At 36.9% G+C, this 23,864-nt stretch overlaps 1 protein-coding gene across 1 annotated transcript; it reads right to left on the reverse strand.

Moving 5' to 3' along the window:
• Positions 1 to 13,389: 13,389 nt before the first annotated feature.
• LOC145807231 (uncharacterized) lies at positions 13,390 to 15,279 on the reverse strand. Its single transcript, XM_082905181.1, has 3 exons — positions 15,199 to 15,279; positions 14,135 to 14,499; positions 13,390 to 13,834 (listed from the first exon to the last, which is right to left on the reverse strand). Exons 1-3 carry the CDS (start codon positions 15,277 to 15,279, stop codon positions 13,390 to 13,392), a joined length of 891 nt encoding a protein of 296 aa, XP_082761307.1.
• Positions 15,280 to 23,864: the final 8,585 nt, after the last annotated feature.

Raw genomic sequence — 23,864 nt, forward strand, 5'->3', positions numbered from 1 at the left:
GCAATTCTTAGAAATAGAACTTAAATAAAGAACAAAACAGGAGTATCGGAAAAATGAATGGACTGATTTTATTGAATGGAAAGAGCTAAAGTTTCTTATGTACAACATTTTTGAATTTAATGTCTAATGAAAATAGATTTTAAGGTTTGCTTTGTTCCATGGATGCGAGACAACGTTGCTTTCCATATCTTCCAAATTGTTACGACCCAAACCTGCCGCTAAAGGTTTAGATCATGATTAGCCAGTAATTATGAGATTACCTATGGCCTCAGACAAAATTTCAAAATAATAATTAAATATATGGGACTTGAAGCAGAAGCAGAGTATAAAATTTGTCAATTGAGCTATGCTTACATGATATGATCAGAAATATACATTATATTTCACAACATACATAACATATTTACAAACATTCATCTGAATATTCAAAAACCAAGATCACAAATATGACTTTTCAAAACTTACAGAATTAAGCTTAACCAAGCTTGACCAAGAGCGATAGCAAAAACGCTCAACGGGGGGGCACATCTCATGTGGCCTTACAAAATGGTTGACTCCAAAGCAATCTCTAATATTGAACTTCCTGATGCTCACCTAGATATATACATAAAACGGAGTGAACTGGAAGCCCAATGAGTAATCTTAAATGAATGAGTTCTATAACTTATCAAAACAATATAATGTTCTTGACATAACTAAAGCATACATCAGAAACATATAATGGCAAATATGGTTCATCAAACCTTCTTCGAAACTTTCGAGGTATTTCACATATCATGGTATATTTCCAAAAGCCTTATTAACATATGATGGATTACCATATAGAACGTTCACAGTGGAATGAAGCGTTTGAAACGCCCTTATTAGACGGCATCATACGGAACGCCCACTTTGGACGACTTCATACAAAATGCCCACTTGGGACGACTTGATATAAAATGTCCACATTAGATGACCTCATGTGGAACACCCACATGGGATGACTTGATTCGGAACGTCTATAATGGGTAGATATCATATAGAACGATTACTATCGAATTCATGCGAAATGATCATTAAAGATTGACATCATATAAAAAATTTACAACGGATCATTATCTTATACAGAACATTTAAGATGAGTCAATAACTTATACGAAATGTACATGACGATTCAAGGACAAAACGAAAGTCATTAGAGATAAAAACACATTTCCCAAGTTGTTACAATAGTCGTTGTTTTAAAAGGAAACTCATTCATTCTTAGCCAAATCTCACTTTTGGAAAGCTTATGATGTCGTATTCATTTCAGAATTGCATAGCATAACTTAGTGTCTCAAAGTACTTATTCAGAAAACTTATCATATCATGAAGAATTGGATATTCATAACATAGCTTATCATTTCAGAAGATACTTGTCTTATCGAATGTCTTGAAATCAAAATGTAGATTTCATAACCATCGTATAACAAAGCCAATCTCAAATTAGTTTATACGAAAATATCTTTACAAAGACATTAATCACCTTAACTAATTCGATGTTCTTCCTCAACATTCCAACCTACACATTCACATAACCATACACATTGTAACACATTGTTCGAATCGAATAACTTTTTCTTCTGTTGCCTAATTCAATTACTCATGTTGTTTTCTTATTTATTAGTCCCCAATGAATCATAATTGATGCCTAGGTATGCTCAGCAGAAGAAGGGAACGAAGATATGATCACAAAACAACTTGTGAAAATGTGCCGAAATAGGATCTGTCACTCGAGCCAACCTTTGGTCACTCAAGTAGTCTGCAAAGATTGCAAAAGTACTGTATGCTCAAAATGTGCACTCGAGCCATCCCTTGATTGCTCGAGTAGTCCATGAAGAAATACTTCGCTTGAGCAGACTATTGGTCACTCCAGCGGTTTATGATGTTTTGCAAAAATGCTGGAAGCTCGTAATGTTTGATCGAGCCACCACTTGGTCGCTTGAGCGGTCTGCAAAAATTTTGGATTTCAAAATTGAAATATTGATGATTTGATTGAGTTTTGTGGTTTCTCATTTCTTTGGGCTCATTCCTCACTGGTTTTCCTTGGTTTCTGTGCACTCTCCTGAGTTTTGACTTTTTTCCTGTTTTTCTCTCTCCTAAGGTTTGATTTTTGGCATTTCCCACCCATTTTCATCATTTTACCTCATTTTCTCTCACCACCCACTACGTTTCTCATGGTGGATGAAATTCCACATGATGGTGCCCCTTCTGAGGTACCAGTGCTAAATGAGGTCGTTTGAGAGGCGGAGGACATTGCCGCCGACATCACAGCGGAGGAGATCTACCCTCCTGATCATGAGCCTGAGTTGTCACCACTAAGGGTGAGACCGTTTGACCTAACCACTTACCATCCACGAATACACGCGATGGCCCTCGGTGGCATGTTGCGGTTTGAGAACTTCACCATGGGCGTGCCCGAGGATTTCTTTTTGAGGGAGCGTGCCTCTCAACTCTTCCACGACACCGCTTAGGTAAGAAACTTTGTTTTTTTTTTTGTGCATTTTGCTTGCTTTGATATCTTATTATAGTCTTTCACTCTGTTATGCATCTGACATATTCTCCCGTTTTTTCATCATAGGGCAATGCTCTCGCTTGGAAAGGCTACGGAGCGATGACTGCCAGGGATTGGTATCAGGAGCTCCCTGATCAAGTCCGAGAGCTAGTTAATGAGGCAGGCTTCGGCCTATTCTTCTTTGGGCTCGTGCGACTCCAAGCCAGCCGGGCCTTGGTTGGAGTTTTGGTGGAGAGGTGGTGGGACACCACCAACTCTTTTCACTTCTCATCTACTAAGGAGATAACGATGACCCCGTACGACTTCTCTATGATTACAAGACTACGGTTAGGGGTGATCCGATCCCCTTTGACATAGATATGGGCCAGTGGGAAGCTGTTTGGATTCATTTGCTTAGGGCACGCCCTCCTCTAGACAGATTGGCTACGGTGAGATATAGCTGGTTCTACAACCACTTCCATGGGAGCCAACGCGAAACTTAAGAGCAGCTCGAGTAGTACACTCGGGGCTTCTTGACATATCTTCTTGTTGCCACCTTGTTTGCGAACAGGTGGAATACCGCAGGCCTATACGTACTGAGCGCTTTGGTGGTCTTGTCCCAGATGCAGCTCTATGATTGAGGTGGCACTAGCCTCGCCACCCTATACGGCTATATGAGCTCTAGTTCCCGCAAGAAGGGGAACAAGGTCGGGGGCTATTGGAGAGCTTAGGAGGTACACATTGCACTTTCTGTTTCCATTTCTATTTATTCATTGCTTTTTGCTTTATACTTTCTGTCTTTATTTTTGTTTGCACGTTATACTTTTTGCTTTCCACTTTTTGTCTTTATTTCTATTTCTGCCTGTTGACTCACAAACTATACGGCTCAGTTGTGGCAGAGCCTACAAAGTGCCTTGGGTACTAAGTTGACCTTTAGTACCGCCTATCATTCTCAGACTGGCAGGTAGTCCGAGCGCACCATTCAGATTTTGCATGATATGCTTCAGGCTTGTGTTTTTGATTTTAAGGGGTCATGAGAGACGCACTTACCTTTAGTGGAATTTGCCCATAATAATACTTTTCAAGCGAGTATTGATATGGTATCTTTTGAGGCCTTCTATGGCCTCCTGTGTGTTGGGTTGAGGTGGGTGATGCACTTATATTGGGTCTAGATTAGTTTGGGAAACTATGGAGAAGACTGCATTTATTCGTAAAAGGTTGGTTTCGGCTCAGAGCTGCTAGAAGAGTTATGTCGATCGTAGGGGGAGACCTCTATCTTTTGAAGTGGGGGACCATGTATTTCTAAAGATATCACCGAGGCAGGGTTTGATTAGATTCGGGAAGAGGAGAGAGTTATCTCCTAGATTTGTTGGGCCTTTTGAGATCTTAAAGTGCATTAGAGAGGTAGCTTACCGTTTAGCCTTGCCATCCCAGCTTTCTGGGGTTCGTTACATGTTTCACATTTGTATGCTCCTGAAGTATGAGACCGATCCTTCACAGATACTAGATTGGGCCGAGTTAGAGGTAGATAAGGATGTTTTTTATGAAGAGAGACCTGTTCGGGTGTTAGATTCCCGGGATCAAGTCTTGAGGGGCAAGACCATCCTACTAGTTAAGGTGTTGTGGTGACACCGTGGAGTTGAGGAAGCGACTTAAGAATATGAGGCAAAAGTCCGTGAGAAGTATTTGGACCTATTTGTTAATGTTTAAGACTTGCATTATGAAATTTTATTCATGTTGTACTATGTGAATGTGGTAAATGTTTTGGGAATTTGAATTGTAGTGTTTTGTATCGGATGATTTTCTTTTATTATCACTATGAGTGTTTGGGGTCAATGAAATTGAAACACAGTGGTTATTGGTTTGATTTAAATTTCAGGGATGAAATTTCTTAAGGAGGGAAGATTATAATGGTTCTGGTTTAGACTAGACCCATTTAATGTTCTCAGATCTGAAAATTCCATATCTTCAACTATTGTTTATAACCTCTTACTCTTATTGCTAGTTGAGTTTGGTTGTTTGGAAGTTATTGTTATGTTTGAAATAGGTTGGGAGTTAGTTTTTCAAAAGTATTATTGTCTAGATTTTTGCTTCTTTTCTCGAGTGCTATTTTGGTCGTTTAAGCGGTCTTTGAGATCTCCCAGTATTTTTTGCAGGTCTCCAGAACTTCTGAGAGTACGGTATTCTTGCGCTCGAGCGGTATCCTTCTGTCTACAAAACTTTTGGGAGGGGGTCATTATGCACTTGAGTAATGTTTTGGTTGCTCGAGCAGTCTCACTTATTGTGTCTGACACATGAGCGGTCTGCGCATATATCAGTTCAAATAAAGGGATATTTGAATTTTTCATTCCTCTCTCTCTCTAAAACATTCCAAAACCATAGTTTTTTAGTTTTTCTCTCTAGTTCTTGCTTAAAACCTCAAACACTCCATATCCATTGATTTCTCCAACATAGCTCTTTGGAGAAAAAGATAGCGCTTGTTGAAAGCTTTGTTCTAATCAGAGAGCATCTCATTTTCGATCTGTCTAGTTTTTGCCTTTCTCTCTTCCTCTTCTACTCTTAAGGAAGGGATTTCTTCAACCTCTCTAATGATTTTTAATGTAGTTATTTGCTCATGGAAAGGATTTAGTGATTTGGAGATTTTGGGTTAAACTTTGGGTTTGATTTTGAAATGTAAAAGAGGGGTTTTCAAATCGGTGTTTGAGAAAGGTTGTGGGAATGTGTTTACGGTTAAGATATGTTGAAATGTTAGAATTTCTTTACTTAAATATTATTTTGAAAGTAAAGGCGATTTTGTTTAAAAAAATCGTTGCTATTTGGGTTATGGAAGCAAAGGGAAAGGATGTGGGGTTTTGAAAAGACGAAATGAATGTATTTGTTGATAATGAGGGTAGAGTTAGGTATGTAATATCACTCCCATTTTGAAAATGATAAGATTATATCTTTTGCTGGAAATTATCTACTGAATATAAATATTTGTTTTGGGCTATCGGTGGAGGATAACTTTGATTGTTATAGAAATTGCATGAGAATTAGGTGAATTGAAAACTTTCAGGTGCTGATGATATGCTTCCACCAAGGACACAGCTTGGGAGGACTTGGAGCCAAGAGCTCATTTTGTTTTTCTTTTGCTGTAATTATTTTTGTACAAGCCTTGGGCTTTAACTCTATTGAGTTGAACTCATTTTATTGTACCAAAGCATTGACTTGTAAAGTTGTAGCCATTAGAGCATAAAATACTTAATCGTCCTTTTATTTCAATTCTTGTACACATGTCGTATGATATAGATTCAGGATCTAGGATTTATGAATTTATATGTGCATATGTCATATTTTGTATGAGCAAGAAGCATGAATAAAGGGTTACTATTTAACGTGTTATATTTATTTTAAATACTATGAGTTGGGTTGTAGTTCATATTTTGGGGGCATTACACGCGTGCTCTGTTATGTCAACAAAGTGAGCGTCAGATTATGCTTTTAGTATTGTTTGAATATCACCTTATTCTCCAAGGTGGTATTAGAGGCATATTAATGGCCATGATTGATGTACACTCTTGACCAAACCTACCATTTGCATACAAAAAACTTTTGCAGCTTCCAAATTAGGACACGATACTCCCATTTTCTAGGATTGAATTGTTGCCTTTTTGTGTGATTTAGTGAATCTTAGATCATATCTCCAAATTATGACAGGGCAACCGTACTCCCAAATAGGCATGAATGCAAATTATGTGCTTATGTGGTATTTTGTCTTATATGAAAACGATTTTATTTGATTCCAATGATCAATTAGAAAGCAGAGATTTGGTTCTAAAATTTGGGGATTTGATTGGCAAGTGATTTGATCCTAGGGCAATCTGAGTTATTCTAGGCACTAATCCAATTCCAAAATCTGAGGGTTTAGTTTAAGCAGTGATTCAATATTAACTATGATTTGAGCAATCATTGGTAAATTATGGGTAGTTTTCCAATTTAAAGGATTTAGATTTTTTTCAATTTAAATTCCCACCTTAGTGATCAATTGAAAATGATTGGCTTTCCAAAATTTAAGTAAAAATTCGAAAGAAAATATATAAGCAAGGAATAACTTAAAAAAAAAAAAGAGAAGAAATCCCAACTTAAGTAGAGCCTTGGGGATTGTGGAAGGTGTTTGACTGAATAAGATTCTTTAAGTTATTGACTTTGGAGGGAATTTCAAATTTTATGTAGAAATGGTAGATAATGAAGTGGTGACCAAGTCTTCCATTTTGAATAAAATTTCAATTCCCCCACAAGATATTTGACAATAAGACAATTGTTTAATTACATAATTGGAATAAAATCCGAAGCACTTTCAGAAGAAAGAATTTTGAAAAAAAAAGGAAAAAAATTGAGTAAAATCTTGGAAATTATCAAATTTTTTGATTAGAAGAAAATCATTAAGTTATTGACTTTAGTGTGAATTTTGATTTTATGAAAAAGTGTAAGACAAGGAGGTGTTGACTGATTCTTTCACTACGAAATAAAATTTTGAATTTCTTTAGAAGGGCATTTGACTAGAAGATAATTATTTGATTGATTTCTTGGAATAAAATTCAAAATTCCTTGAAAAATTTTGAAATCAAATTAGAGTAAAGTTCTGAAATTATGATAGTGTTTTTTTTTTTTTTTTTTTTTAATTGATTAAAAATCCTTGGGCTGCTAACTTTTGAGGAACCTTGATTTTATTAGAAAAACTGTGGGTAAGCAAGTGGCGATCGAGTCTGCCATTTCGGATAAAATTCTAATTCTTCTGTGAGATATTTTGCTAAAGGATGATTATTTGACTGAGTACTTGGAATAAAATTTGATCTCCTCAAAAAGTTTCCAAAAAAAAAAAGTTCTTTATTTTGAAATAAAAAAGTAGTAATTTGATCATATGCTTTTAAAATCAAAGTGGGGCATTCTTTTTTGATAAGTAGTAAACAATGGAAAGACAATTGTTTGAATGATCACTCTGGTAAAAATTCTGAAAATTTTCCAAAATTCCTTGGTTGGGAAACTGTCACCTAACTAATAATGATGATGACTTTGAGATCCTGTGGTAAAGTTTGAATAGAGTCTGATTGGGCTCATCTACATACTTCTCAAGACTATGTTCACAGTTGCCACTCCTGGAAAGGTAATTCTCCGAGTCAATTTATTGTGTCTCATACTCAAGCAAGCTCTACCAGTCTTATCAGCTATCAAACATGTCTAAGTAGAATGAACTAGGAGATCTAATCGCGTTGCTTCAAAAAATGTCCATGAATGGTGAAGGTCAAACTGACACTTATACAGCTGACAATTGTTTGGTTCAACTGGAGAAGGTAACAAAAATAGAAGAAGGCATGTGATGGGAAGACGAAGACCTTCACCTAGCTTACATTAATGAAACATGGCATAATGTTAACTCAGATGACACTTGGTATGTAAAGGAAGTGAACCACCTCAGACGTAGTGGATGACATTTCTAGCCCACATTCCTTAAGCAAGGTGAAGTTTCGGAAGCGTCTAGAGGGAAAGGAAAAAAGCATGAGGAGGATTGTGTACTTCAGAAGCCGAAGATGATTCAGGTAGATATCTCCATTGAGATCTCCTCATGGCCTCCCAAGAACATTGCCAGGCCATGTTGACTGCACTGAATAAAGCCAAATTGTCCGTAGACACCACTTTGGAACAATTAGTAGCATAACTCGCACACTTTCTTTGACAAAGATTTGCCACCTAAAGGGGCAACTTACAATAGAGCCCTTTACGCCATTGAAGTATCGAGATAAATACATGCCAGTAGTGCTAGTTGACAATGGATCCGCCATAAATGTGTGCCCGACTAGGACAACATATGAACTAGGGTTAAGGCCCAAAGATTACATTGCAACCACACAGGCTGTCAGAGCATATGACAACACTCAGCAGGAAGTTTTGGGAACATTGAAATTAAGGATTGAGCTTGGGCTAGACGAGCATGACGTAGAATTTCATGTCATGGATGTTCAAACCAAATTCAATATGTTGTTAGGAAGACCATGGATACACCAACTTCTAGTCGTTGCCTCGATTGTTCACCAAAGAATCAAATATGTTAAAGGAGATTATGTAGTTACTTCCGATGGAGATACTTTAGTGCATCCACCTCCCATTGTGATCACCCCACTACTTGAGATACACCACAGGGATGAGGATGTTTTCATTTCAAGCTTTACCTTGGCAGAAGCTCAACTAGTACAAGTCATCATATCGCTTGAATAGGACCAATATGTCAGCGCACACTCTATTTTAATGATGAACAAATAAGGGTACATCCATGGTTTTGGTCTAGGAAAGAGCAATAAACAAGGAGCCACAAAGGTGCTAGAAGTCGACAATCATATGTTCACTTTTGGGCTAGGTTATCAACCAATAAAGAAAGACATAATCACAAAGGTGACTAAAGTGCAAGATAGGGCAAGGGCAAAAAGAGAAGGCGTAACATATGAGTTGAAGTACGAACCCATCCAAGGAACACTTAATCCGCGTTTTGTTAGAAGGGGAGAAGATTTTTTGTTTTGTGGGTTTCTCGAACCTTGGATTGAACACATAACAAGGAAATCGTATCCAAGGTTTGAAATCTTCTTTGACCATGAACTCACGGATAACAATAAAGAATTCGTAGATCCAGATATAGACATTGGGCGAGACAAATATAGCAGTTCAAACAATGAAAGTGAAGATTGGATGGACAATTTGACTGGGACTGGTATTGAGATTGGTTTGAGTACTGAGAATGGTTATATTGGCTTGGGGAATTTTAGTTCTATGGTGATGCTGGAAAGTGGAGCTTTTGAAGTAGATGTCACAAAACACATAGTAGATGCAATGGTGGGTTAAGCATAAAATTTGTCCATCGAGAAATGTACCATTTATAAATCTGATAGTGAATCTAGTAGGAGTAAAGTGACTCAGAATCTGGCCTGTTAGATTCTGATGCATCTAATGACCTAGAAGATATAAGTCCAAGGATAGAGGTTGAGTCCAAATTTTCTATTTATTTTGAGTTTGAGTTAGATGTAAGTCCACCCATTTCAATTAACGAAATAATGAGCGATTTTGAGCACCTTTAACAACAATAACGCCACTGATTTTGAAGATAAAAATGAAAAAGATTTTGAGGAAGAGATTCTTCAAAGCATAAAAGAATTGATTGAATGGGAAGGGAATATATGAGCTAAACTTGTCATGGATGAAATAATTTCAATAAACCTAGGTGATGGGTAAAATCCTCGCATGGTCCTAATTGGATCCATCCTGTCTTTAGAGGAACTCTAGCGCTAAGTTGCTTTTTTAAAAGCATTCAGAGATGTTTTCATGTTGTCCTATGAAGACATGCTTGGAATCAATCTTGAGATTATAAAACATAAAATCTCCCTAGACTCTTGTAGACACCCCATTTTGACGGGCCTTATGACTTGGGTGCTCTTTTTTAGGACACCCAATGATGAAATTGAGATGTACCAATCTTATGAGTTCGTTAGTAGGAACCCCAAGAGCTAAGCTTTAAATCGCAACCATGCATCTATTTTGGCCAAAATACTTTTCGACAAAATGAAAATCTTTTTCAAAATGTGTTTGGTTGCACAGTTCCAGATGTTTCCACAAAATCCCAAGGATCTTTTCAAAATTGAAAAAAAGAGTGTAATTAATGTCGTGCATGGTTCCAACTTCATGATTTAAGTTTGATTTTGAGAATTGGGTCCATGATTTTGAGCAATTGGTTTCAAATTGACTATATTTTCAAGTTTTAAAATGTTTTCCATGTTTTTGTACCAAAAACACGAGTTTTGGACCTTTGAACTTCAAACACAGTTCTGGAAATTCCGAAATTTGGCTTGTCCGCTCAAGCGAAGAAAGTGTCGCTTGAGTGTAAAAATTGAGCTCCTAAAAGTTTTGCAGAGAATTGCACAGTGGATCGAGCACCCAAAGATGCGTTCGAGCGAACCTTGTTTTGCATTGCTCATCGGTCGAGCTACAGAAAGCTCGCTCAAGCGTAAAAATTAAGCAATCAGTACTTTTGCAGAGTTTACAGGCCGCTCTAGCGACCGAAGTTGCCCTCTAGTGAGGACCCTCTTTTCAGCAAATTTTGACGAACTCTTTTAAGTGCATACTTGCACCCTCATGTCATTTCTAGCACTCTTAGGCACCAATTGAACTCATACAAACATAGAATGAGTTAGAAATACATAAGAAGATTTGAATTAAATGAAGTGATGCTTCAATTATGCTTTCGTTATGTGTTTTTGTATAGGTGGACGTTCGAGGCCTAATCACAGCATAACCCACTGTGAGTAGTAACTTTATAAAGATATGTCCAAGTAATATTTATTTTTGAAATTGTTATTGTTCTTGAAATCAATATGCAACCGATTGAATGGTTTATTGAAATGTCATTTTTTTTTTATCAATGATTGAAGTTCACTTTTGAAACTGTATTATGACATCCATTGATTAATAGGCCTTTGCCTGGGGGTAACAATACCATGGCCATTGATTATAGGCCCTTGCCTAGGGGTAACAATACCATGCCTATTGGGATTGACTGAAACACTGAGATCTCTAGTCTTTAACCCTTCGTGGTTTATTAGTTTGACCCTTTGTGGTCCATTGGAATGACCCTTCGTGGTCCATTAGCTTGACCCTTATGGTTCATTGTGCTTGGAATATTATTGCTTCATGGATGTAGCACTTAAATTGATATTGAATGACATCGACAATGAATTTTATTGAATATTGAGAATTGAAATGAGAAGTGGATTGGCATGTTATCGAACTTCATTCATATAACCTCCTTATTCTGTTATTACTCATTGGGCCCTAGCTCACTATTCTATTATATATATAATCACTTTATTTTGTTATCGAACTTCATTCATATAACATCTTTATTCTGTTATATATATATATATATATAGGTGGGCAAGATGAACATCAGAGGTAAAAAGCCTCAAGTCTACCCGGGTCAACCTTTTGAGGATCTTCCAAGTGAAGTAACTAGGCTTAGGTGTAGCCATGCCAGTTGAACCCCTTTTTGTTTGTTAAATGGTTTATATTGTGTATATTTTTGGGTTTTGTATAACTACAAGATGTGGATGTTTGGAGCTAATGTGGTGTATGTACATAAAGAACGAATTTTTGCTTATGATACGAAGTTCTTTTCATATACACATAGCTCAATGGATAATTTTTATGTTATATTATCCTTCTGTTAAGCCTCGTATTTTATATTAAATGGATTATTGGCATAGAGACCGTAGGTATTCTATGATTACTGGCCGGTCATGATGCTAAACCTATATGGTCTAGTTTGGGTCATGACAATACCGTTATATATTTGGCCGACTATATTTTCATCTGACCATGAATTGTTGTCCAACCAAGTAAACAATTCATCATTGGATCCATAAGGTAAAGTTAGCACGATTTGAAGGAAAAACATGTATTTTAGAGGATTCTATCCCTTCCATTCATTCTCATTATAGCCTTTGCTTGACCTATTTGAAAGAAGGAAACATCTCAAAACATAACAAGATGAAATGATATGTACAAGACTATGCAAAACCTTCAAGTTTATGCCTTTTAAACCTTATGCATGTATGAATTTCAAGAAATCATAACTCAAAACTGAAGAATCATGCATGCTTGTGCATAATTCAAGTCGAGTGCATCATATTCCTGGTAATTCATGTTCAATCCACTCAAACTCATGCAAATGATTTTTCAACTCCATGAACTTAGTTTCTATATGACTTAATTCCAAGAATTTAGGATGAATTTCATACCTAATGTGTGAATTCAAGTGTATTATGCCTCCAATCATCAAATCTTCCACCAATTCCTTCAAAATCTCATTTCTCTCTCTAAAGTGTTGAGTTCACCCTCACTCTCTCTCAAAATCTCAGCCCATATGTTGTATATTATGAGTTCAAGAGATTGAATTAGGCTTATATAGGGAGTAATTAGCTTAGTCTAATTAAGCTTGCCTGTGGATAATTAATCCTACTTAATTTTAATTGATTCCAATTACTTTATTCTAATTATTTTGGTCTGAATCAAATTTTGACAAAAGTTGCCATAAAATTCCAAATATTCTAATTAGCCTATTAGGCTACTTAATTTTAACTTCTGAAGCCGTTCGGGCTTTCAATTTTTGATTCTAAGTCGTTAAGTGAGCAAATATTCCATGTAATAACAGATAACTACAAAATTTAGCATGCAAACACATAATTAAACACACAATCATGAAATTAAGCTTATTGAAACAATATAATATGATAGTACGAAGGTTGGGGTTGTCACAGTCTCTTTCGCTTAGAAGGTTTGGTCCTCCAAACTTAAGTTACCCTCAAACGAAAACAAATGCGGGTATCGTTGCAACATCTCATCCTCTTTTTCCCAAGTGGCCTCTTTCCCATAATGTTCTTTCCACTCGACCTTCACCATAGGGATAGTTTTGTTTCTCAATTGCATCACTTGTCGATCAATGATTTACACGGGCTATTCTTCATAGATCATATTCTCGTTTTAAGCAATCTAATGGTGATCAATCACATGGAACGGATCTCTAAGATACCCACAAAGCATGGACACATGGAAGGCATTATGCATTTGTTCCATTCCCGGTGGCAAAGCAATATGGTAAGTAACAGGACCTAGCCTCTCAAGAATCTGAAACGGCCCAATGTAGTGAGGAGTCAATTTTCCCTTCTTGCTAAATCTCGTCTACCCTTTCATTGGTGTTACTTTGATAAATACATGATCCCCCACTTCATACTCTAAATCTCTTCTTCGTTGATCCGCATAACTTTTCTGTCGGCTTTGTGCAGTTTTGAGCCTTTGTTGAATCATTTTGATATTCTCAGTCGTTTCTTGTACAATTCGGTTCCATAAATAGCCCTATCACCAACCTCTGTCCAACAAATTGACGATCTACACTTTCTGCCATATAGTGCCTCATATGGTGTCATACCGATGTTAGAGTGGAAACTGCTGTTATAAACAAACTCAGCCAATGGAAAATAAGTTTCCCAGCTACCCTGAAAGTCCGGAACACACATACGAAGCCTGTCCTCTAAGGTCTGAATAGTCCTCTCGGTTTGCCCATTAGTTTGTGGGTGAAATGCTGTACGAAATCTCAATTCTATTCCGATTGCATCCTGTAGACTATGCCAAAATCTAGAAACAAATTTAGGATCTCTATCTGACACAATAGACATTGGAACCCCATGTAATCGAATAATTTCATCAATGTAGATAGTAGCAAGTCTATATGCAGTAAAAGAAGTCTTTCTGGCTGGAAAATGAGCAGACTTAGTCAGTCTATCAACTATAGCCCAGATAGAGTCCATACCTCTAGGTGTTCGGGGTAGGCCAACAACGAAGTCCATGGTGATATGTTCCCATTTCCATTCCAAAATAGGGAGGGACTGAAGCAAGCTTGCTGGTTTCTAATGCTCTGTTTTCACTTGTTGGCATTGTAAGCATTTAGAATTGAAGTCGACGATCTCTCTCTTCATGTTGGGCCACCAATACACTAACTTCAAATCTTGGTACATTTTGATGTTTCCTGGATGCATAGCAAACACTGACTTGAGAGCTTCCTCCAAAATTTTCCTTTTCAAATCTGCATCATTTGGAATACATAATCTCCCTTGAAATTTCAACACAAAATCTTCAATTATGAACCCAAGTTTAGGCTTGGTGTCAAGTTCATCACAAATTTTCTTCATAAACTCATCATTCATTTTCTTTTGTTTGATTTCTTCAATAATGGAAGGTTGTGCAGACATTGTAGCTATCAAGCTATCTTGTTCAAAAGGCATCACTTCAATTTTGAGCTTTTCAAACTCTAGTAGCAACTCTCTCTGATCTGCGAGTAAACAGACAAGATTCCCCACATTCTTTCTACTAAGTACATCTACCACAGTATTGGCTTTGCCCAGATGATAATGGATCTACAAATCATAATCTTTGATTAATTCAAGCCATCGCCTTTGACGCATGTTCAACTCCTTTTGTGTGAAATAGTATTTCAAGCTCTTATGATTTGTGTACACTTCACATTTGGCCCCATACAAATAGTGACACCATATCTTCAATGCAAACACAATTGCAGCAAGTTCTAGGTCGTGTGTAAGGTAGTTCTTCTTGCGTGGTCTCAATTGTCGAGAGGCATATGCGTGATTTCATCAATCCAAAATTCACACTTTTTGAATTTCCCATACGATTGTTTTTCTCTAAGTGTTTGGAGAGTCATTCTCAAGTGTTGTTCATGATCATCTCTATTTTTTTGAATATATGAGAATATCATCAATAAACACGACAATAAATTCATCTAAGAAGGGTTTAAAAATTCTATTCATCAGATCCATGAATGCTGCAGGCGCATTTGTAACTCTGAAAGGCATGACCAAAAACTCGTAATGTCCATACCTATTCTGAAAGGAAGTCTTTTCAATGCCTTCAGCCTTAACCTTCAGTTGATGATACCCCGATCTCAAGTCAATTTTTGAAAATATTTGTGCCCTCTGCAACTGATCAAACATGTCATCAATACGTGGCAGAGGATATTTATTTTTCACTATCACCTCGTTGAGTTCTCAGTAATCAATGCATAGTCGAAGAGTGCCATATTTCTTCTTTACAAAAAGTACCGGTGCACCCCATGATGATGTACTTGGTCTGACAAACCCTTTATCAAGCAATTCCTGCAACTGAACTTTCAATTCTTTCATTTTAGTAGTAGACATACGGTAGGGAGTTTTAGATATTGGTTGTGTACCCGGTATCACATCAATTGTAAATTCAATTTCTCTATCTACTAGTTATCCACGCAATTCATTCGGAAACACATCAGAAAAGTCTTTCAGTACTGGTATACTATCTAGGGTGACATCTATGGTTTGTTCTATCATCACACAACATAAGTACCCTTGACATCCCTTCTTGAGTAATTTACAAGCTTTTATTGCAGAAATCAAATAAGGTGGGGGTACTACTCCATTACCCACAAATACAATTTCATCATGTCCTGAGGTCTAAATAAAACTTGTTTTGTTACACAATCAATAGTTGCACAATATTTAGACAACCAGTCCATTCCCAAAATTGCATCAAAGTGTCTAATATCAAGAGGTAGTAGATCCACAAACAATATCACATTATCAACGCATATTTCACAAGCACGATAAACAGATGAACATAAAGCAAGTTTCCCAGATGGGGCGGACACACACAACATATAGGGCAATGATTCCATCGGTCTATTTAATCCATATTCAAACACAAAAGAGTCAAAATGTATCGAACCCGAATCAATTAACACATATTCATCTTGATTGCAAATAGCGAGAGTACCTGAAACCATAACCTCAGTATTTTGAGTGTCCCCTAGAATCAGTGCAAAAACCCTATTTGCCTTTGTTCATTCCTTGTTGCAGTGGGTGTTGCGTTTGTTCCCATTGTTAGAGTAGATCTAGTTGAATTTGCAGTACCATGGTTTCCACTTTGACGTGGTTGTGTACAATCTCGTCTTCCCACAGTGATAACAAGCCCCTAATGTGCAATAGCAAACACCCTAATGTTTCTTTCCACAAGTAGCACAAGTTGGTGCTGAATTACCACTTTGGCTTGAACCAGTATTACTAAAACTCCCAGATTTCAACTTCTGGTTTGTTGACGTTGCCCCTTTATTAAAATTTTGTCTCCTGCCCTTCCATTCAAATTTTGTTTATGATCAGCCACATAACCCTCTGTTATTAGTTCCCTATCAAGCACATCCACATATGTCGGTAATTTAAATACATTGGCTCTATCTAGGATTGAGTCACACAAACCTCCCTCAAATTGTCTAGCTTTCTTGTAGTTTGTATCTACCATATGGGGTGGAAATTGGGCTAACTCTATAAACTGAGCATCATATTCAGCAACTGATTTGTTTCCTTGCTTGAGTTCCATGAATTTAGATACTTTTTTGTACCGTACACATTGCGGGGAGTATTTTTTCTAAAAGATCTCTAGAAAGCGAGCCCAATCAATATCCTTATTCTCATCTCGAACTAACATCCACCAATGCCTTGCATCATCTTCTAATGTGAATGCGGCTAATTGTACTTTCTGAGCTTCAGTACAAGGGAACATTTTGACCAACTTCTCAATCCCTAAGACCCAACCTTCTACCTTTAATGGTTCAATTCTGCCATGAAACAATGGTGGCTTCATCTTTTTGAATTCTCTAGTCAAAGCAACAGTACAGTCCCTTGTTTGACACCCTAGAGCTGGATGTGGTACAGGTATTGGAGGTGGGGGTGGTGGTTGTCGTTGTTGCCACTGCTATTGTTGTCTTCTGGCTTCAGCCATGTCTTGCATCATTCGTTCCATTCTGTCCAATCTTGAGGAGGTTGCCTCTTTTAGCTCATCACTTCTTGTTCTAACCATTTTCTGTATGAAACTTTGTATTATAATAAACACAATATATATATATATATACATGTAAAAATTCCAATATGTAAATTGTACCAATTATCTCACTCTAACATTTAAATACACATGAATGCAATCCTGTAGTCTCCTCTAGACTCTATATAGCTCAATGGACAAGTGAGTGAGATATAACTCGTGCTCTGATACTACGTTGTCACGACCCAAACCTACATCTATAGATTTAGCGTCATGACCGGCCAGTAATCATAGATTACCTGCGGTCTCCATAATAATAATCCATTTAATATAAAATACAGGGCTTAACAGAAGTATAATAGAACATAAAAACTATCCATTAGGCTGTGTGTATATGAAAAGAACTTCGTATCATAAGTAAAAATTCATTATTTATGTACATACACCACATTAGTTCCAAACATCCACATCTTATAGTTATACAAAACCCCAAAGAATACACAATACAAAACCATTTAACAAACAAGAAGGGGTTCAACTAGCATGGCTCCACATGAGCCTAGTTACTTCACTTGGAAGCTCCTTAAAAGGCTGACCCGGGTAGACTCGAGGCTTTTTAACTATGATGTTCAGCTTGCCCACCCACCCACACACGCGCACACACACACACACACACACACACACACACACACACACACACACACACACACACACATATAAATAGTGAGCTAGGACCTAGTAAGTAATAATAGAATAAGGTGGTTATATGAATGAAGTTCGATAACATGCCAATCCGCTTCTCATTTCAATTCTCAATATTCAATAAAATTCATTGTCAATGTCATTCAATATCAATTTAAGTGGCACATCCATGAAGCAATAATATTCCAATCACAATAAACCATAAGGGTCAAGCTAATGGACAACGAAGGGTTAAACCAATGGACCATGAAGGGTCAATCCAATAGACCATGAAAGGCCAAACCAATGGACCACCAAGCGTCAAACACTTGAGATCTCGGTGTTTCAGTCCATCTTAGTAGACATGGTATTGTTGCCCCCAGGCAAGAGCCTATAATCAATGGTCATGGTATTGTTATCCCCAGGCAAGGGCCTATAATTAATGGATGCCACAATACAGTTTCAAAAGTAAACTTCATTTATCGATAAAAAAAAACAACATTTCAATAAACCATTCAATCGATTACATATTGATTTCAAGAACAATAACAATTTCAAAAATAAATATTACTTAGACATATCTTTATGAAGTTACTACTCATAGTGGGTTATGTTGTCACTAGGCCTCGAACGTCCACCTATACAAAAACACATAACGAAAGCACAATTGAAGCACCACTTCATTTAATTCAACTCTTGTTATGTGTTTCTAACTCATTCTATGTTTATATGAGTTCAATTGATGCCTAAGAGTGCTAGAAATGACATGAGGATGCAAGTATGCACTTAAAAGAGTTGGTCAAAATTTGCTGAAAAGAGGGTTCTCGCTCGAGTGGGGGTTTAAAAGGAAGGGTGGTCGTTCAAATGCAACTTTGGTCACTCGAGCGGCCTGTAAATTCTGTAAAAGTATTAGCTATTTGATTTTTACGCTCAAGCGAGCTTTCCATAGCTCGTGCGATGAGCAATGCAAAACAGGGTTCGCTTGAGCGCATCTTTGGACACTCGAGCCATTATGCAATTCTTTGCAAAATCTCTGGGAGCTCGATTTTTACGCTCGAGCGACACTTTCATCGCTCAGTGAACATGGCAAATTATGGAATTTCTAGAACTGTGTTTGAAGTTCAAATTTGATATTCAAAGGTCCAATACTCGTGTTTTTTGGTACAAAAACATGGAAAACATTTGAAAACTTGAAAATATAGTCAATTTGAAACCAATTGCTCAAAATCATGGGCCCAATTCTCAAAATCAAACTTAAATCATGAAGTTGGAACCATTCATGACATTAATTACAGTATTCTCTTCTCAAAACATAACAAGATGACATGATATGTACAAGACTATGAAAAACATTCAAGTTTATGACTTCTAAACCTCATGCATGTATGAATTTCAGGAAATCGTAACTCAAAATTGAAGAATCATGCATGCCTACGCATAATTCAACTCAAATGCATCATACTCTTGGTAATTCTTGTTCAATCCACTCAAACTCATGCAAATGATTTTACAACTCCATGAACTTAGTTTCTACATGACTTAATTCCAAGAATTTAGGATGAATTTCATACCTAATGTGTGAATTCAAGTGTATTATGGCTTCAATCATCAAATCTTCCACCAATTCCTTCAAAATCTCATTTCTCTCTCTAAAGTGTTGAGTTCACCCTCACTCTCTCTCAAAATCTCAGCCCATATGTTGTATATTATGAGTTCAAGAGATTGAATTTGGCTTATATAGGGAGTAATTAGCTTAGTCTAATTAAGCTTGCCTATGGATAATTAATCCTCCTCAATTTTAATTGATTCCAATTATTTTATTCTAATTATTTTGGTCCGAATCAAATTTTGACGAAAGTTGTCATAAAATTCTAAATATTCTAATTAGCCTATTGGGTTAGTCAATTTTAACTTCTGATGCCGTTCGACTTTCAATTTTTGATTCTAAGTCGTTAAGTGAACATATATTCCTTATAATAACATATAACTACAAAATTTGGCTTGCAAACACATAATTAAGCACACTATCATGCAATTAAGCTTATTAAAACAATATAATATGATAGTATAGAGGTCGGGTCATCACAGGTACGGTCGACTAAATTGTTATGGAACAGAGCATTTTCGAGAATTTACGTCTTTTTTTGTGAAATTTCCATAAATATCATAGATATTTATGTCCAAAACTTTATATATAGTGGACGAAAGTTCATTTTATGGGTTTACAAAATTTTCCCAAGGCTTAGAGAGAGAGAGAGAGAGAGAGAGAGAGAGAGAGAGAGAGTTGAGACCCCCTATTCTTCTACTTCATCTTTAACCTTCAAATACTTAACTTTAACCATCAAAAACTCCATCGAAGTTTCATTTCAAGCTTCTTGCTGAGGATCTTGAACACTCTAAGCTACATCTAACGGATCTTGAGGGTGCTAAGGAAGGGTTTAGGAACCAAGAAGTTCATCCTCTTTAAAGAGGTGAAACTTCTGAAACTTTTCATCACTTTCTATCTCTTGTTCTTCATTTATAGGCTTTGAATTTTATTATTGGTTTGTTGTAATCCTGTGATCAGTCATCATAGATGTGGTTGGAGATAGTAAGTAGCCACCCATCCATTAAGTTGCTAGTTTTTATTACTTTTCCATAGCTTTGCTCTCTTTTCTTGCTTTCTAGAAGTGTAATCCATTGTTATTGTACATGCTGAAACCTTGCAAATATGGTTGGAGGTAGATAGTAGTCACTCATCTACAAGTTTGATTATGCAGAGTAAATTCTTTCCTTTTTCACGTTTTCTTATCACATATCTCGTCATTCTAGCATATTGGTCCGTATGTTTCAACCCATGCTCAATCTAAATGAATAGAGGTGGTTGTTTCATGGGGCTAGAGGGATGATCTTTGAGATTTGATGTTGAGAAAGTCATTGTATTTCATATTCATTGATTTTCTTGAAAGTAAAGTAAGAAGTTTTAAGTCAAAGATGTTGAAAACTCTCTTCATTATTTGTGAACATGGAAAGGGACGGAAGAATTTCTTGTTTTAAAGGAAAGGGGTCGGGACCTTTCTACCTCCTCCTTAAGAGTTTTTGGGAAGAGGGAGAGGTAGAAATGATGAGCACCTCTTGGAAAATGTGCTTTTTTTTTTATTCTGTACCTTTTGCACAAAAACAGTGTTCATAATTGAGGATATGTTCAGCTGGACATCTTTTTAATTAGCCGGATGAGTTTGTGGCCTGCCAAATGAATTCTTTAGATCGGAGTAGTACAACTTCTAGGGAGTGTTCTCCTAGGCATTTTTGGGCTTACTATGTTAAATTCTTTATTTATCTTAGTATGATTAGTTTCATTCAGCAGTAATTTGGCTGAATCAATTCATTGTTGTAATAATTCTTTCAACCCCACTTCTTATTCAATCATTGCTGTAATAATCTCTGCCTCCCACCTCTCTTTCTCATTCATTCAAATTGTTGTAATTACTCTCAACCCTACATCATTCTATCTCTTTTATTTATAGGCTTTTCGTGCATGTTGTAAAGCATCACGTCTTATTTATCATATTCATGATTTGCATCCATTTTTCATGCATATGGGTTTCAACTCATTTGCATTTGTGAGATTTATCATTTCCAAAGTGATTATGTGCATTATCTCATACTTTGAAATGATACTCAATGTTAGTAGTCGAATCTGTAGTTGCCTATTATTGATGAATTGCATTAGTTATTTGTATATAGAATCATGAATTTGTTTCTAATACATTCTTTTTAGCTTGCCATGGAGTACTGGGTGAGCATTTTGGATTTAGCATATTGTATATCCATCTTATTTACCATATTGATTGTCATACCATGAGGCTAGATGCTTAATCGAAATATCTATATAGATGCCAGTGGATGGAGGTTCTGTTGATTACGTTGGAATGTTGTTTAGTCTTATGTTGTTGAGTTGCTTCTTTTTTTTTCTTTTTTCTTTTTTGTAATTTTCTCGTTATATAAAAGATTTTTAAAAAAATGCATGAAAATCACGGCATAATTCGAACAAGTGACACAATCTATATTCGTATGCCTTAGATAGTAATGTTAGAACTATTAAAATCGGAATATGAATATATGGAAATTACAAAAATCACATCATGACTTAGTAAAGGCTGATCTTTTGATCAAGCATGTGGGGTGCTCAATTCATGACCTTCTCCTCTTATACCTAAGTTCCTGAGTCAAGACACTTTGGTTATGACAGACAGTGGCCTTTGGCATGAGTCATGAGTTTCTTACTTTTCGCAAAAGATTAGGTGGTGACTCTAAGATCTGGTGATGTAGTCTATTTTTGGACAAATGTTTTGCAATAAAATGGATTCTCTGTACAAAATTGTCTGATCTGGACTCTCATTTACAATTCACAATACACTTGCGGAACTAGATCGTAAGATAGGGAATCCGAATTGTTGGGGCTGCTCGGTAATCCTGAAAAAGGCATCCCACAATTTCTGGCGACTCTGTTGGGGACAACTAAGAAAATGTGACTTAAACTTCATGGTGTGGATTTTTATTTTCTTTATATATATTCATTGCATTTGCATACATGCTGCGCATAAGTCACTGTATTTGCCATCCGATATCCTGGATCGCTTGTTACGTACGCTCTGTTGTGGTGGGAATATAAGTTTCGAATCTGGATCACTTATATGTGTTGGAAAGGGCAGGTATATCGGTGTCTTGCTAGGTTACCCTTTTAACTAAACTGACCTAGTACATATACTGAGCTATAGCACCTTCATAAAATCAGGACAAGATGCTCTCCCATGTCTAAGATGTGATGATACCGCTTGATTGAATAGTAAAGCTCTAGATTGTTCCAACTCTAGGACATGGTAACCTTAAATTCCCATAGGGGTGTTTGTTTGCTTTACCTGCTATGTGCTATGTGTTGGATTAATAGATGAGTTCTCAAATTTTGATCATTAATTCAGACATATTTTGTGGGGAAGAGTTTAGTTTTTTTGTGGGGTGTATAGTGATTTTTGTAGCTAGTTAAATAGTCGATTGAGTTATGCCGAAATGCTACCAGTTTTCGAGTCTGTTTGCATCTTCTTTTCTTTGTTTTATTTTCATTTGCTAGGTAGTTGTTACATCATAGCTTGAGAAAGTTATGATATCCCTCAAATTCTATGGACTCATGCTGGTGGACTCTGCAAGACTTAAAATCTAGTTCAATATTAGCCAGTGTTTGTGTCACTCTCATTAGTGGTTAGAAGAAGAAGAGTCATACAATTGTAGTCCACTCACGATCCACACCACTCACGATCCACACCAATCACCTCTCAGATCACCTCTATTCAGCTCCCTGGTTGCCAACTCACCAGCCTCCGTTATGGCACAGAATCTGACAGATTTGGTAGATATGCTCACTACTATTTAGCGAACTGTGGATGCTCTCAACCACATAGTTGTCACCTAGGTCGATACTCTTGCTGGGCTACAACAACCATCTAGGGCATCAAATGCTCATTTAACTCTGACCAGTTATCTGATTCCAGATCCATCTCCATCAGTACAAAACTTCCAGGGTCTCAACCTGTAAGAAGGGCTAGGGCATACTACTGGAGTTATGGCACAGCCGATTGAGGGACTATTCCTAACATTGATGTTGAATATATAGAAACTGCTGTGAGATTGCTGGCAAGATTCAAAATGTCACATATAGACAAGTTACACGGGTCTGAGAATCCCACCCATGGTCCATATCCGTCTCTTTTCTAATATGTTAAAACCCATAGGCCTGACTCGCACTCAAAAGATGTCTCTATTTGGAAGAATTCCATTAGGTGTAGCTATCACTTGGTATGCTAAACTAGAAGATTCTGTGATGTAGAGTTGGGAGGAATTAGCTGAGGCATTTATCTCTCAGTATTCCTACAATACACAAATCAAAGTGACCACCCAAGTGTTAGAGGTTACCCACCCAGACCCAAAGGATAGTTTTGTGCAGTTTGTAACCAGATAGAGAACCAAGGTGGCCATGATGACTAATAGGCCCTAAGAAGGACCAGATTCGCATGGTAGTAAGAGACCTGCATGGGAAGATACTGTAGAAAATGACAGTCCTTTTGCTTTTCACTTTCAAAGAGTTATAGGAAATGGGTGTTCATATTGAGGATGCCATTAAGAAGGGAATTATCATAGATGAGAAAGGGCCTGTAAGGAAAAACCTTGTCTACAGTTTCAATGCTCCCACTAGTGGTAGCACAAC

This window comes from Camellia sinensis, chromosome 14 (genome assembly GCF_055761805.1).
Source record: "Camellia sinensis isolate YWXY chromosome 14, ASM5576180v1, whole genome shotgun sequence".
NCBI classification, from domain to species: domain Eukaryota; kingdom Viridiplantae; phylum Streptophyta; class Magnoliopsida; order Ericales; family Theaceae; genus Camellia; species Camellia sinensis.

Coding starts and splice junctions, on each gene's coding strand:
- LOC145807231 (XM_082905181.1), bottom strand. CDS start 15,279: ATGAAAGAATTGAAAGTTCAGTTGCAGGAATTGCTTGATAAAGGGTTT. Junction 14,500..15,198: donor CATCATCATGGGGTGCACCG/GTACTTTTTGTA, acceptor TATGATTTGTAG/ATCCATTATCATCTGGGCAA. Junction 13,835..14,134: donor ATTTTGGAGGAAGCTCTCAA/GTCAGTGTTTGC, acceptor TTTTCCAGCCAG/AAAGACTTCTTTTACTGCAT.